The sequence below is a fragment of the Rhinichthys klamathensis genome, unplaced genomic scaffold, assembly GCF_029890125.1.
Source record: "Rhinichthys klamathensis goyatoka isolate OS25496 unplaced genomic scaffold, OSU_Roscu_1.1 h1tg000006l_1, whole genome shotgun sequence".
Taxonomy (NCBI): Eukaryota; Metazoa; Chordata; class Actinopteri; order Cypriniformes; family Leuciscidae; genus Rhinichthys; species Rhinichthys klamathensis.
In genome coordinates, this window is record NW_026606559.1 from 8,115,701 (window position 1) to 8,130,299 (window position 14,599).

The following is a 14,599-nucleotide window of genomic DNA, read 5'->3' on the forward strand; positions in this document are numbered from 1 at the left end:
CCTTACTGAACATGCAACGCGCGATTGCACGTTAAGCGTTTTATAATGGTTTTCTATGGGTGTTGTTCATAATCTGACGTAATGTTTGCCTCTATAAAGTATGCTTTATTAGTAGGGTAGGCCTATATTATTGTGTACTAAATTTGGTGCTTCAATATCACTCTCATTAAGCGTCTTAAATGCGGAAGAACGCTTGATTATGCTGCCGTTGTCTGTTTTAGCAGAATACTGCCATCTAGTGGTAGCAGCTTTTCTCAGACAGCTGTGTGTGGATCGTGCAAGGCGAAACCCGCGAAATGAAAGTCTCAAAATCCAAATGAATCAAATAGGATCGACTCAATGAATCGAGTCAATGAATGCACGCGCGTCACCTGATCCACACATGCACGTCGTCTGTGTTGCATGTGCAAATTATGATACACTAATACAAAGGAAAACATTTGTATTCACAAAAATGTCTCTATTTGTACAAATTGCTTCACATTCATTCAATTTTGAATTTTGCACACACAAGTTGAAAGGCATGGATAAAACATTTCTGCAACATGTATCAAGTTCATTGATAAGTGTGCTTGCACGTGTTAATCATTTTGATACTAAAATCATCCCATATCAGAGCACCAGAGGGGGGAGGGGAAGTGCATTTTCAGATTTCAAACAAACAAACAAAATGTCAGTTGACTTGCATGGATGATTCACTACAAAACTAGTAATGTGCGCTAACAAAGTAAATATAGTAAATTTTGATTTACATTTTCAAAAAACAGAACAAAACAAAAAAAACACAATTTAACATAATTTAAATGCTGTTATTGGGGACCATAAATGTCCCCACTCTCCATTTGGTCCCCACAATGTAGGTAATACCTGAACCACACACAAAATAAAATAGTTGACAAAAACTTTTAAATATTTTCTTAATTTGAAGACAATTATATTATAAGTATTTGTGTGTATAGATAATGTGACTTTAAAAAATATCCTTATATGACACTCAATTCAAGGGACATCAAAGCAATTTCAAGCAAACTGAAACTATGGTGCACTAAATATATAATAATCATTAATAGATATGAATTGTAGAATGTTTCTACTATGTGTGAGTAAAATGTCAATAAGAATATTGCCGTTGAAAGATTCTAACCAATGTTTAATAACTTACAGAGGTGATATATTTTCTAACGCTTGCTAGTGGAGGTTGAAAAATATTATAGAAAGTCAAATTTGCATACAATCAAACTCATTACTGTATGTGGTGATTATCATAAACAATCATAAACAACAAATTGTATTCGTCATACAAAATGTGACTTTTATTCTGAAAGACGTAAAATGGCTGCTGTGATAGTGTGTACACATGGATAACACACCGGTATCGCTATATTTACCTGGAGGATTTCCGAAGTTTTAAAGTATTTAGCATCCAACTGTGGTTTGAAACACTTTCTAACTCCCAACGCGGATTCTCTGAAGGTAAAGCACGTTTAAAAGACAGATTGAGTTGAGCACGCGACAGGATCTAACGTCACTGTGCTCGCGACTGAAGGTCACGATAGAAGAGCTTCATGAACACATTTATCACTATATCATACATGTAGATGTAATGCTTGAGAGTAAATCTGCGTTGTTAATGGTTTTGCAGCATGTCTGTGTTTGGAGGACTGTTGAGTCGCGCGGGGACTTTCTGCGCGAGACACTTCAGCACAGGTGTGTGTGTGTGTGTGTGTGGATTCTCTATTCATTATTATATCTGATTGATTGCGCATATTGTCCTCTTGTTTAATATGAATAACATGTTGCATGTCCTATATCACACAGGTACTTGTGCTAGAATACGAATGCACGCCATTCCCAAACTGAAAGAGGTGGATCGATGGACGGAGAAGAGAAGCATGTTTGGAGTTTATGACAACATTGGGATATTGGGTGAGTGACTTATTTACACATATACAGTTAACCCTTAATGTATTGCTATTTGTTAAATTGTATTTGTCTTTGTATTTCTATAATAAATGTGTTGTGGTCCTTAGTAAAGTTCAGTCATTTTAAAAATGGTTTTAGAAATCCCCATCCAGTACAGAACTACTGTGTAAATGTGGTGTAGGAACACTAGAACTCACTTTCACCATTTCGCCAATATTCAGTGCTCTTACAAAATTTGTATACAATAAAAAAAAAAATATATATATATATATATATTTTATGCATGCACCAAAATGCACAGTAAAAAAATATTTACAAATTATTTATTCACAAGTATTTTATATTTGGCTTCTTAATAAGAGTGTCAAATGCTACAAGAATTTCTGTAAACTAGGAATGATGCAAATAAATCATTGTATTCTGAACTGATTAAATTTGACTCATAAACATGAATGGCTCTTCCAAGCTCTCTAATTGGTCTCATTTTGCTATCAAGGTTTAAATCTGAGATGCGATTAAAATATGTATCTCATCTTTTTTTAACTCGGTTGTGAAAAGGATTGAACCCAAAACTGGTCAACCAGGATGGAAACCATAACGCATGGACAAATATTGCTTTAAAATCATCACAATGTTCAAATAACCATTTTCTAATTCTTTCTATGTAAACCGCCAAGCCCAAGGCTGAATTGTATAGGCCAGGGGTTTTTAATCTTTCAGATGCCACAGATCCCCAAATATGATCATCCTCGCATGAGGGACCCCATCCTAAAATTTAAAAGGCAGCTAATTTTCATGTATGGAGACCATAATTATACTGTGAAAATAGTTAATTAAATAGTTTCTATAGTAACATTAAATCTTTTCTACTCACTATATAAATGTGCTGTAATGTTGATGTGTGTATTTAGATGTATTGATTATTTATCTTAATGTTTCAATGTATTTATTTTAGTTTAAAGGAACACTCCGACTTTTTGAAACTTTAGCCTATTCACCTTATCCCCCAGAGTTAGATAAGTCCATACATACCTTTTTCATCTCCGTGCGTGCTGTAACTCTATCTGACGCACCCACCGCTAGCCTAGCTTAGCACAAAGACTGGATGTAAATGGTTGCAGCTAGCATACTAATCCAAATAAGTGACAAAATAGCGCAAACATTTTCCTATTTACATGTTGTGATTTGTATAGTCACAGAGTGTACAAAAAACGAAGTCACATGAGACACAGACATATTTTAACCGTATAAATACTGGGAACTATATTCTCTGAAGGCGAAGCACTGCTACTTGGGCGGAGTGATAACCGCAGCACCTGAGACGCGCCGTGGTGAGGAGCAGAGAGCGCGTCTCAGGTGCTGCGGTTATCACTCCGCCCAAGTAGCAGTGCTTCGCCTTCAGAAAATATATAGTCGCCTTCAGAGAATATAGTTCCCAGTATTTATACGGTTAAAATATGTCTGTGTCTCATGTGACTTTGTTTTTTGTACACTCTGTGACTATACAAATCACAACATGTAAATAGAAACATGTTTGCGTTATTTTGTCACTTATTTGGATTAGTATGCTAGCTGCAACCATTTACATCCAGTCTTTCTGCTAAGCTAGGCTAGCGGTGGGTGCGTCAAACAGACTTATAGCTCGCAAGGAGATGAAAAAGGTATGTATGGACTTTTCTAACTCTGGGGGATAAGGTGAATAGGCTAAAGTCCCAAAAAGTCGGAGTGTTCCTTTAAATGGGCATTTGACATTTAGGCCTAAAGGTTTGTATACCATTAAAGCATCCTGCAAGTTTCAGAACTTAAAACATCCTCCTTATTATAAACAAAGCATTTATTTAATCAGGCTTCAAAAACAACTCGTTTTGATATTGGGGGATGTGTGACGTCACATGTATTTCCATATGAAATCCTCCAGAGCAAGACATTGAGGAATAGTTATACATCATCACACCATAGGCCCCGCCCACTGGCGTTCAGTCACTTAAAGGGATAGTTCACCCAAAAATTAACCCATAATTTACTCTCATTCAAGCCATCCTAGGTGTATATGACTTTCTTCTTTCAGCCAAACACAATCGCAGTTCTATAAAAAAACGTCCTGCTCTTCCAAGCTTTATAATGGGAGTGAATAGAGCCTGAGTTTTTGAAGCTCAATCCATCGTAAAAGTAATCCACACGACTCCAGGGGGTTAATAAAGGCCTTCTGAGGCGAAGCCATGTGATGCGTTTTTGTAAGGAAAATATGGCTTCCAGTAAAAGCCGTACGCGAGTCTAGTTCTGGCGGAAGAGTGACCTCTGACCCGACGCATGCGTTCTCTAAATGCCTTTATATGGATAATGTTTTCAAAACACTTACTCGTGTGTCATGGGTCAGAATGAATGTTGAAAATATTATTTTGCACAAAAAACAATATACGGAAAAACGATTATTAACATTATAAAAGTGAACCTATCAAAATAATTGGTAACACTTTACAATAAGGTTCACTAGTTAATGTTTTAATTAACAGGAACTAGCAATGAGCAATACATTTGTTACAGCATTTATTAATCTTTGTTAACGTAAGTTAATAAAAATACAGCTGTTCATGTTAGTTCACAGTGCATTAACTAATGTTAACAAATACAACCTTTGATTTTAATAACGTATTAGTAAATGTTGAAATTAATATTAACTAAGATGAATAAATGCTGTAGAAGTATTGTTCATTCTTAGTTCTTGTTAACTAATGAACCTTATTGTAAAGTGTTGCCGAATCATTTTAAAAGATCCATGTCAGGATCCCTTTCATCTTATGTTTTATTTTACACTATTTTTCTTTATACTTTTGGACCAGCATGTGTATAGGGAACCGCTCTATTGTGTTCCCGACAGCCGTGTAACGCTGTGCTGACTGTGTTTGACTGCAGGTGATTTTAAAGCCCACCCAAAAGACCTGATCAAAGGGCCCGTGTGGCTCCGAGGCTTCAGAGGGATAGAGCTTCAGCGTCTCATCAGGAAGAAGCGGATGGTAGGAGACCGGATGATGACGGAGGACAAGCACATCCTGGACAAGAGGATCAGCTTTCTGTACCGCCGGTTCAACAGATACGGCAAGCACAGATAGACTGAACCACGGCTGGTGTGTGTGTGTCTCCTTCAGTTGTATCCATGTGAAGCTCATTTTGTGTCAAAAGCTGCATCTGTTTATTAAACTGTAAAAAAACATTTGTCACAATGTCTTCATCATTACAAAAGATCAATGTTAAGGGTTGAGATCAAATGTATGGAAGCTTGTTTCTGCCACAGAATAATAAAAAAAAGGGTAATCTCACAGTTCTGTAGTTTAGTTTAATATCTCACAGTTTGGACTCACAAGTCTGAGGGGAAAAAGTTGGTATTGTGAGATATAAACTCAGAAATTTAGATTTTGTTTTATTCCTCAGAATTGTGAGTTATAAATGTGGAACAGAGCAAAAAAAAAAAAAAAAAAAATCAGAATTAGGAGATTAAAAGGTTGCAATTACCTTTTATATTTGTAAGTTTATAGCTCACAGTTCTGACTTTTTTCCTCGCATAATCTCACAATTTATGACTTGCAATTCCAAGTTTGTATATGGGAAAAAAGTCTGAATTCCACTCAGAATTGCTAGGAAAAGAGTTGAAATAATATTTATTTTAATCCTGTGGCGGAAAAAATCTTACATAAAAATGCTCTACACTAATTTACTTATAAAAAATAAAACATTTCTCATTCAGCCCCACAAAAAAAAAATCCACAGTTGCTTGATTCCCTGTAAGTGGAGGTTCAGACGGTGTTTCTGCACTGGGATCAGTGAGAGAGGGAACTAGGACTTGGAAATCCGGTGAACGGACCCTCTGTAATGACCGGCTGCTCCGACTCCATCTGTGGGGGAACACAAAACAACACGCATCTTAATATTGTCACTATCATTACTGATCATAGTTGAGGTCGTGGTTCTGCAGCATTTGTGTTCAAGTGACTCCTCAAATCAAGTGTCTTGAGGAAGGTGATGTTTTAAAATGGAAGAGTTATTGGAGATGTACGTCCCCTTTCTAAAGTGACATTTATTCTCTCTAGAGTGTAATATTACCTCATTGAAATGTTTGTGATCAGTATGATGATTTTCTTTTTTTTTCTTTTTTATTAATACTCAGCGAGGATGCAATAAATTGATCAAAAGTGACAGTAAAGACGTTTATAATGTTAAAAAAAAATTCTATTTCATTAAAATGTGAACTTCATATTCATTAAATAATGGTGGAACATTAAATTTCCACAAAAATAATAAGATAAGACTTTGGACTTTGACTCACAATTTTGTAACTCAGAAATTCAGTTTTTTTTTTATTCCTCAAAATTGTTGGTTATAAATGTGGAACTGTGAGCAAAAAAAATGAGGAGAATTAGGAGATTAAAAGGTTGCAATTACCTTTTATAAATATAAAAGGTAATTGCAACCTTTTAATGAATCATGGTATAGGTATAAATACACCTATAACAAGTTTATATTTGTAAGTTTATAGCTCACAGTTCTGACTTTTTTTCCTTGCATAATTCCTTGCATGATTTCTGAAGGATCATGTGACACCGAAGACTGGAGTAAGGATGCTGAAAATTCAGCTTTGATCACAGGAATAAATTACATTTTAAAGTACATTCACATAGAAAACAGTTATTTTAAATAGTAATAATATTTCACAATATTGCTGTTTTTACTGTATTTTCTAATCAAATACAGTAAAAGCAGAAGACTTCTTTCAAAAACATCTTACCGACTCCAAACTTTTGAACTGTAATGTGGGAGCAGTAACTGCAGCCTGTCCCGGGATTATATTCTTTAGAAAGATCTTGGTCTGGTCCTTTATACCTGTGCGTCTCTCTCTCTGTCCTTGGGAACCCGATGCCTCTTTTTCTTGGGTCCCCCTGCGGACTGAAGAGCAAACGCCGGAGAAGAGCCGTCTTCATCACCAGCGAGAGCAGGATCTAAAGCCTTTCCTTCATCCTGTTTGAACACAGCAAGCGTGTTTAGTGTGTCGTCAGCTTCAGTGTCAGAACAAATAGAGTTGAATTACTTTCAAATAAATCCGATTTAAAAGACGAATCGGGTGTGAACACAGCTTTATGTCAAAGAAGTTTTTGTTCCTCACCTCTAGAGGGATGGTGAGCTGAGCCGTCCTGTAATCATCTCCATACGAGTCCAGAGTCTTCATGAGGAACCTGAGCACACATGAGCAGATGTTACGCTGTGTTATGACTATGTTATATTGTGTAATATTATGACGCTACCAAGTGAGAGGGTTCTCTTTACAGCATTTCCTTAAAGGGGTAATATAATGGTACATGCACTTTTACAAGTTGATTGTACTGAAATGTGTGTTGGCAGTGCCTGTACACAACCATCATAAAATGATAAAAATCTATCCAGTGTTTTTGTTTTAATCTCCTTATATGTTTTCCCCTGCCTCAAATTGAGCCGTTCGATTTTGTGACGTCACACGCTCGGAAGCCCCTCCCACGATTGCTGATTGACAGCATCGTTTCAACACAGACCCCCCTCTCTCGTGAGCGAGCTGTCAATCATAGTCTGCGCGGCGCGGACCGGCGCGGTCATTGTTGATATGCTGGAGCACTGTCTATGAGCAGAATGGCGTCTAAGCGATTGTGGTGTTCTGTTCTTGGGTGTAATAACGAACACAGCAGTCATTTTAATGTTCCTAAATCCGAACCGCTGAAGACGCAGTGGCTGAGTTTGTTTTCGAAGGGAATATTCCCCACGAGCGCCGTCAATGCTTTCATGTTTGCGCGAATCATTTCTCACCAGACTGCTTTATAAAGGAGGATCAGTATAAAGCTGGATTTGCTAAGAAGCTGCTCATGAAAAAAGGATCGGTACCAGATATTCGTGTTCCTGCTGAACCTCTAGAAGAACTGAAGTGAGTGTAACGTTTTATTAAACTTTATATTAATATTTATATTAATCTTTGCAAATGGCTAGCTGCACGCTTCACAATGAATGCGTCTAAGGTTTACACTTAGGGTACATTACGGCATGTTTTCTATGTATGACGTTCTCAATATAATTCATAATCCCACGTTTATAATGAACAACGCGTTATGGTTATTGTGTTATTGAGTTACAAACGGTGTACGCACAGAACAGAGAGGTGGGGTGAGCAAAGCTCATTATCATTTAAAGTCATATGCACTGAAACGGCGTGCTGAAAACAGAGCTGTTTTTGACCAAGTAAAATAAGTGTTTTCTTACAAGACTAATGAGAATTTTTAATTAAAGTATATTACAAACTTTTAATTTAGACCCTAAAGAATCATATTAGCTTGTACAAAAATGGCATTATATGACCCCTTTAAGAAAAATACCTGAAATATAAAAGGGATCCTATTATGCCCTTTTATGAAGTCTTGATTTTGTTTTTGGGGTGTACTAGACTATATTTTCAAGCTTGATTGTTAAAAAAAGACACTATATTTCACATTATTACAGCACCTCTCTCCCCAGTCTGGCTCGAACATTGATTTCGATGAAGCCCCTCCTTTCGAAATATGAAATGTGCTGTGATTGGTCAGCTGGCCCAGTGTGTTGTGATTGACAGCGCATGTTCGCCAAATGTCCCACCCCTTCATAACTGCGAGCTCTTCTCTAGTGTAAATTTTAACGATGGCGTCAATTTCAAACCAATTCGAGCTCAATTCAGACAATGTTAACGAACGAGAAGACAGTGCGGAGCAGATTTCATGCACAGACTTTGCAAGCACAGATTTCACAGGGCGTTTCAGAGTGTTATGATTGTTTTTTGTAATTTTCTTATAGGCCTACATTATAGATATGATGTTATCCTCAATTTTGTCAGCCTTAGGAAGGTCAAACAAATGAGTTTTGGAAAAGGAGTGGAAAAAAACTCTCTTTGACATAGCAGCAGCTCAACCAGGCCTCGTCCACTTTATGTGGATTATGCAAATGAGGAACATTGTGACTTCATGAGATCTGGAAAAAACGTGTTGCTCAAACAGCAACATTACACACTAAAGTTGAAAAAGTGGAAAAGCATATTAGGACCCCTTTAAACACATAATAGAAATACATTTGCGGATATAATCAGCACTAGCCATTGTTGGGCTGAATTTAATTGTAAAAAAAAAATTAAAAATCATGGCAGAAATTGCAGAATCATTAGATTAATTGTCCAAATGAAAAAAAAGTATTGTTAGTAGCAACCTTAGTTATTATTATCATTCCATTCATGCTTTTAGTAATATGCACTGGTGTTTTTTTATTTACAGACGTGCGCAAAATTGATGTCCGGTCTAGGAAAATTGACATCTTCATCCTTTATTAAAATATTAAGATTTTGTAAGCATTTTGGCCAGCCAGGCTGTCATTCATAGAAATTATGAACATGCAAAAACAAGAGAGAACAAACCAAATATTTAAAACTGATTATGATTATTTAACGTGTAGGGTAATTAAAAACAAATATCCCCTCCGGACTCACAGCCAGTACTTTTATTTATCCTTTAACGCCAAACTCAGGAGTGATAACGTTTATAATAACCATCACTAGCGTTTCTTTCTAAAACAGAGTGCATGTACAGTACCTTCTTTCTTTCCTCAGTCGGCGTGTCAGTCTTTGGACCTGGTGAAGTCGTCCCAAAATCTTCTCATTTACCTGAGAACGGGTTCATAAGACTTTTAGTCAAGAAGCCTTTCACTTAAATGTATAGATCAGCCAAAAATTTGAAATCCATTCAAATCATTTACACACCCTTCACATCGTTCCAAATCTGCGACACATTATTTAATTTTGTCCATGGAACACAAAAGGGGAATTTCTAAAGAATATCCACTTTTTTTTCAATTTTCCACTCAAAATTGACCTTTTGTTTTCCATTGGTGTTCCTTTAGGTGAGTGTATATAGTATATATATATATATATATATATATATATATATATATATATATATGTGTGTGTGTGTGTGTGTGTATTAAAAATCAAAAATTATTTTCTAGTATTTTTTAGTATTCAAATTGAGTGATTATAATAGATAAATGCCTTATGACTTATTTAATATTTATTTATATTAATATTTTGCTTAAGGAAATACACTCACCTTAAGGATTATTAGGAACACCATAGTATACTAATACTGCGTTTGACCCCCTTTCGCCTCCAGAACTGCCTTAATTCTACGTGGCATTGATTCAACAAGGTGCTGAAAGCATTCTTTAGAAATGTTGGCCCACGCTCAAAATTGCTTAAATCACCTTTCTTTCCCATTCTGACATTCAGTTTGGAGTTCAGGAGATTGTCTTGACCAGGACCTAAATGCATTGAAGCAACTGCCATGTGATTGGTTGATTAGATAATTGGATTAATGAGAAATTGAACAGGTGTTCCTAATAATCCTTTAGGTGAGTGTGTGTATATATATACACTACCGTTCAAAAGTTTGGGGTCAGTGAGAATTTTATTTTTATTTTTTGGAGGAAAGAAATCAATACTTTTATTTATCAAGGAATAATTAATTTGATCGAAAGTGACAGTAAAGACATTTATTATGTTACAAAAGTCTTTTGAACTTCCTATTCATCAAAGAATCCAAAAAAAAAAAAAAAAAAAAAAAAACTGTACAACTGACAGACCAACAACTGTTTCAACATTGATAATAATAATAAATGTTTCTTGAGCATCAAATCCTCATATTATACTGATTTGTGAAGGATCATTTGACACTGAAGACACTGACACTGGTGATGCTGAAAATTCAGCTTTGATCACAGGAATAAATTACACTTTACTAGCCTATATATTCACACAGAAAACAGCTGATTTACACTGGAATAATATTTAATACTATAACTGATTTTTGTTGTATTTTTAATCAAATAAGTGCAGCCATGGCTAGCAGAAGAGAATTCTTTTAAAAGTACTTAAAATCGTACCGACCCCAAACTTTTGAACGGTAGTGTATATATATACACACACACAGTATATATAGTATAGTATATAAACTCGCTATAGTAATGTACTGTTAAATGTATTATTCATTTAATTTACTATTTTTGTTTATTTATATTAAGATAAATAAATGATTGATAAATCTATAAAGATTATTGATGAATCTATTTAATAGATAAAAAATTCACATTTTTATTCATTAATTTATTTATTTTAATCTAATTAATTTATTTGACAGTTGTTCTCTAGTCTTTTCCCCAGGCCCAAGTTTGAAACCCCTGCTCTACTTCATTGTTTAGGGCAAATGCAAAAGCGGTTCATCACCTGTTCAATCTCTTTGCACCTCTTGCTGAGAGCTTGATACTTGCTTTTGTCCAGCTCTCTCCTCTCGTCTTCCCCATCCTGTGCGGGGCCGGCAGGGGCCCCATCGTCCTCCAGGAGCTCACTGCCGCTGGGGCCCAGCTCCACTCCACCCGTCTCCAGCTCCGCTTCCAGAATGTGACCCCCAAACAGTGGAGGTAAAGCCAGACCTGAGAAATCCTCCATCATCTGAAGCACATGAACAAACACAACGGTGATTTGTCTTACATACAGTGTGTGTTGTTCAACAGATGGAGGTAAAGATGGAGACTGGCTTTACCTCCAGTGCTTTCATCATGAGTGCACCTTCTCACCCAATATTCAGTTTGTACAGTTACATTACAGATAATGTTGGAAATAATATTACTGACCAAGCATAAACTTAGCATGCTTTTCTATGACCTTCTCACATGGCTCGTTTCTGTACAGCCGTATGATATGCTTGTGAATAAGCTAATGTAATTTACATTATTAAAAACTGTTAGTTTTTAGCCGTTTTACTGATTGGGTTAGATTTAGCTCTGTACTCACCTTTAGTTAGTGATGTTATAAAGAGTCGCACATGATGTCCGTTTATTGTAAATACTGAAGGTATCTTTTGTACTCCTCGTCAGTTCCGTCTACATATAATTTAATCGATGCATCAAACCAACGCATGTATTAGCCTATGTTATATAATAAAATAAAACTAAAAACCTTCATTTTTAGCTACATTACAGCTCTCAAAACAAAGCGATCTAGCATAAGACGCGTTTTAAACACGTAATTGACCGTTGAGCCAATCAAGAGCGAATGCGTCACCACAAAACATTTTTTTTATTTTTATTAAACTACATTTCCCATGATGCCTGAAGCACAGGACTACAGAAGCAAACATGGCGGCCAGTAAGTACATTTTGCGTGTTAGCTGCTTGAAACATGTTTTATTGTAGTTCAGTTCGATCGTATTGTACAATAACATAATCAATAGGCTGTTTGAGGAGAGGTATATAAAATATTCGTGTAGTAAAAAACAATTAATGTATAATGTGCGAATACGAGAATGACCTTGGTCTCATTCTAGCTGTGGTTTTCTTTGCTGTGTTTTAAACATGAATTTATGATTTATATTGCTATGAGAACTTATATTTGTTGTGCACCTATGACTCCTTTAGAAACATAACAAAATGTTTTTTGTTTTGTTTTCATACCACGATATTCTCAAAATATATTGCCATAATTCAGCACTCCTGTCTGTTGTATTTACACTAACGTTAATACTGGCCAGTAGTTTGGAATAATTAATGTTTTTTATAGGTCTAACAATCATTTTTAAATGTTTTTGAAAGAAGTCTCTCCAAGGCTGCATTTATTTGATTAAAAAAATACAGTAAAACAATAATACTATAAAAATATTATCACAATTTAACAGCTGTTATGCTTCATATTTTTGTGGAAACTGAGATGCATTTTATTTTTCAGGATTCTTTGAGGAATCGAAAGTTCAAAGTACAGCAGTTATTTAAAAAATAAATCTTTTGTGACATTAATGTTACTGATCTATTTAATGCGTCCTTGACTCCTTGCTGAATAAAACTATTAATTGCCTTTAAAAAAAAAAAAAAAACTTTTGAATGGTGGTGTATCACAGTTTCTAACAGTTCTTAAACATTGCAATGCACAATATTACTGTTTTTGATCAAATACGGCAGCCTTGATGACCAGAAGAGACTTTTTCAAAAAACTTAAAGCATAGGCTAATTATTCCTGTAATGTATATCAAGTACCACAGTATTATCATATAATGTCATTACTGTGCCATGTCAAGTCAAGCACTGTAATCAAATGACATTAAACTACACAACCGAATAAGCACGCCGCTTCGCCCGGTTGTGTCTGCTATGGCAGATCTGTGCATTTACTTTCTTTCTTTAGTTGGCAGGTTTTTGAAGAATGCTTGGAATAAAGAGCCTGTGATCACAGTTTCCTGTGGACTCGGACTGCTGGGTGAGTGTGAGATGAATGAACACGATCGCATCATCAGTGTTCATCTTCCTGCTTTATGAATCTAGCATATATTTTGTTTTTTCACTCAGCTTGTATTCTGCCGGTTGTGAGCCCTTTAACAAAGTACACGGGAATGTTGAACAAAGCTGTTCCATTTAATTATCCAGGTATGTTATTCTTCTTACACGATGTCTAAATAGTTCAGGTCACTTCTATGTGGGTGTTTCTTCAATTAGGGGAACGTTTTAATATATTTCAGATATTGTAAACAACAAAGTAATGTTGTTATTTGGTTATTATTAAAGAAATGAGAAGAAGAGGACATCTCTTCCACTTCTTTAGGAATCCCATTTATTTAGCAATAACATTTGTTGTTTGTTAAATATATCGTAGATGATTCTCAGTCATCTGTGTTGAAAAGCTTAAGCTCAGTGCATTTAATCTCAACATGCATATGCAATTAGCTAGTTTAACATGTCGTCATCATGTTAGTTTGATCTTTTTAATCACGTTTGACTCTCTTCAGTCCCGGTTCGAGATGATGGAAACATGCCAGACGTCCCAGCGCACCCTTGTGACCCACAGGGGACAAGCCTGGAGTGGCTAAAAAACCTGTGAAAAGTCCTTCAGAATCCTGTACAATCCTGAATCCAAACCCTCCTTTACTTCTGTCGCACTAAATGAATTTCCCTCAATAAACGCTCTTTATTTAATTATCTTGTTGTTTTTTTATTGATATTTTAGCCTTTACAAAATAGACCTGCCATATCTGGAATAATGCTAGTTTTAAAACTGGCTTTTTAGCATCATTGTTAGTATATAGAAATTGACACCTAAAACAACAGAGATTAACTTTGTTTATTGAAGTACATTTATAAAAAAAAAAAAAAAAAAAAGTCTATATAGTTATCATGATGTTAAAACATTCAAGAGTCCAAAATATATGACTGATCAATAGAGACTGAACCCTGAGCCAAAAACATCTAGGGAAAGTAGTCATGTGTCTGTCAGGTGCCTTCAAAACAAATGAGCATAAAATAGTACAGCAAAGCAGCCAGACTGACTTGTACAGTAAAGGCCTGCTTTAAACGCCAGTGTTCAGTAGCAGGAGTCTCTGGGATATTTAATAAAAGTACAATGTCAGCCGGGAGGCCCGGGATCAAACCTGCTCAACCGCGATTACATCAGTTCGGAAATTAAAATTACAAACTAATACAGGCTAACATGCAGAGGAGTCCAAAAGTCTGAGCAGTGTCTGGGACAACGCATTACAAGTAACTTGAGTTACGTAATCAGATTACTAGAAAAGTAATGCATTACTTTTAGAATAAAATATGAGTTACTTTT

The 14,599-nt window shown here is 35.7% G+C and overlaps 3 protein-coding genes across 4 annotated transcripts; 2 read left to right on the plus strand and 1 right to left on the minus strand.

The window, feature by feature from the left end:
- The first annotated feature begins 1,329 nt into the window (after window positions 1–1,329).
- On the plus strand, window positions 1,330–5,134 carry mrpl51 (mitochondrial ribosomal protein L51). Of its 2 annotated transcripts, none has more exons than XM_056258499.1 (4): window positions 1,330–1,519; window positions 1,643–1,707; window positions 1,819–1,926; window positions 4,837–5,134. In XM_056258499.1, the coding sequence occupies exons 2-4, from the start codon at window positions 1,644–1,646 to the stop codon at window positions 5,031–5,033; spliced, it is 369 nt and encodes a 122-aa protein (XP_056114474.1). In that variant the 5' UTR covers window positions 1,330–1,519; window position 1,643; the 3' UTR covers window positions 5,034–5,134. The 2 variants fall into 2 exon arrangements, with proteins under 2 accessions (XP_056114474.1, XP_056114466.1); XM_056258491.1 differs by having other exon boundaries at window positions 1,330–1,473.
- Window positions 5,135–5,659: 525 nt separating this feature from the next.
- Window positions 5,660–11,883, minus strand: tfpt (TCF3 (E2A) fusion partner). Its single transcript, XM_056258513.1, has 6 exons — window positions 11,798–11,883; window positions 11,231–11,455; window positions 9,546–9,616; window positions 7,079–7,148; window positions 6,799–6,933; window positions 5,660–5,813 (listed from the first exon to the last, which is right to left on the minus strand). The coding sequence occupies exons 2-6, from the start codon at window positions 11,453–11,455 to the stop codon at window positions 5,739–5,741; spliced, it is 576 nt and encodes a 191-aa protein (XP_056114488.1). The 5' UTR covers window positions 11,798–11,883; the 3' UTR covers window positions 5,660–5,738.
- Window positions 11,884–12,086: 203 nt separating this feature from the next.
- ndufa3 (NADH:ubiquinone oxidoreductase subunit A3) lies at window positions 12,087–13,968 on the plus strand. Its single transcript, XM_056258525.1, has 4 exons — window positions 12,087–12,151; window positions 13,181–13,252; window positions 13,342–13,419; window positions 13,779–13,968. The coding sequence occupies exons 1-4, from the start codon at window positions 12,142–12,144 to the stop codon at window positions 13,868–13,870; spliced, it is 252 nt and encodes an 83-aa protein (XP_056114500.1). The 5' UTR covers window positions 12,087–12,141; the 3' UTR covers window positions 13,871–13,968.
- The last annotated feature ends 631 nt before the right edge of the window (window positions 13,969–14,599 follow it).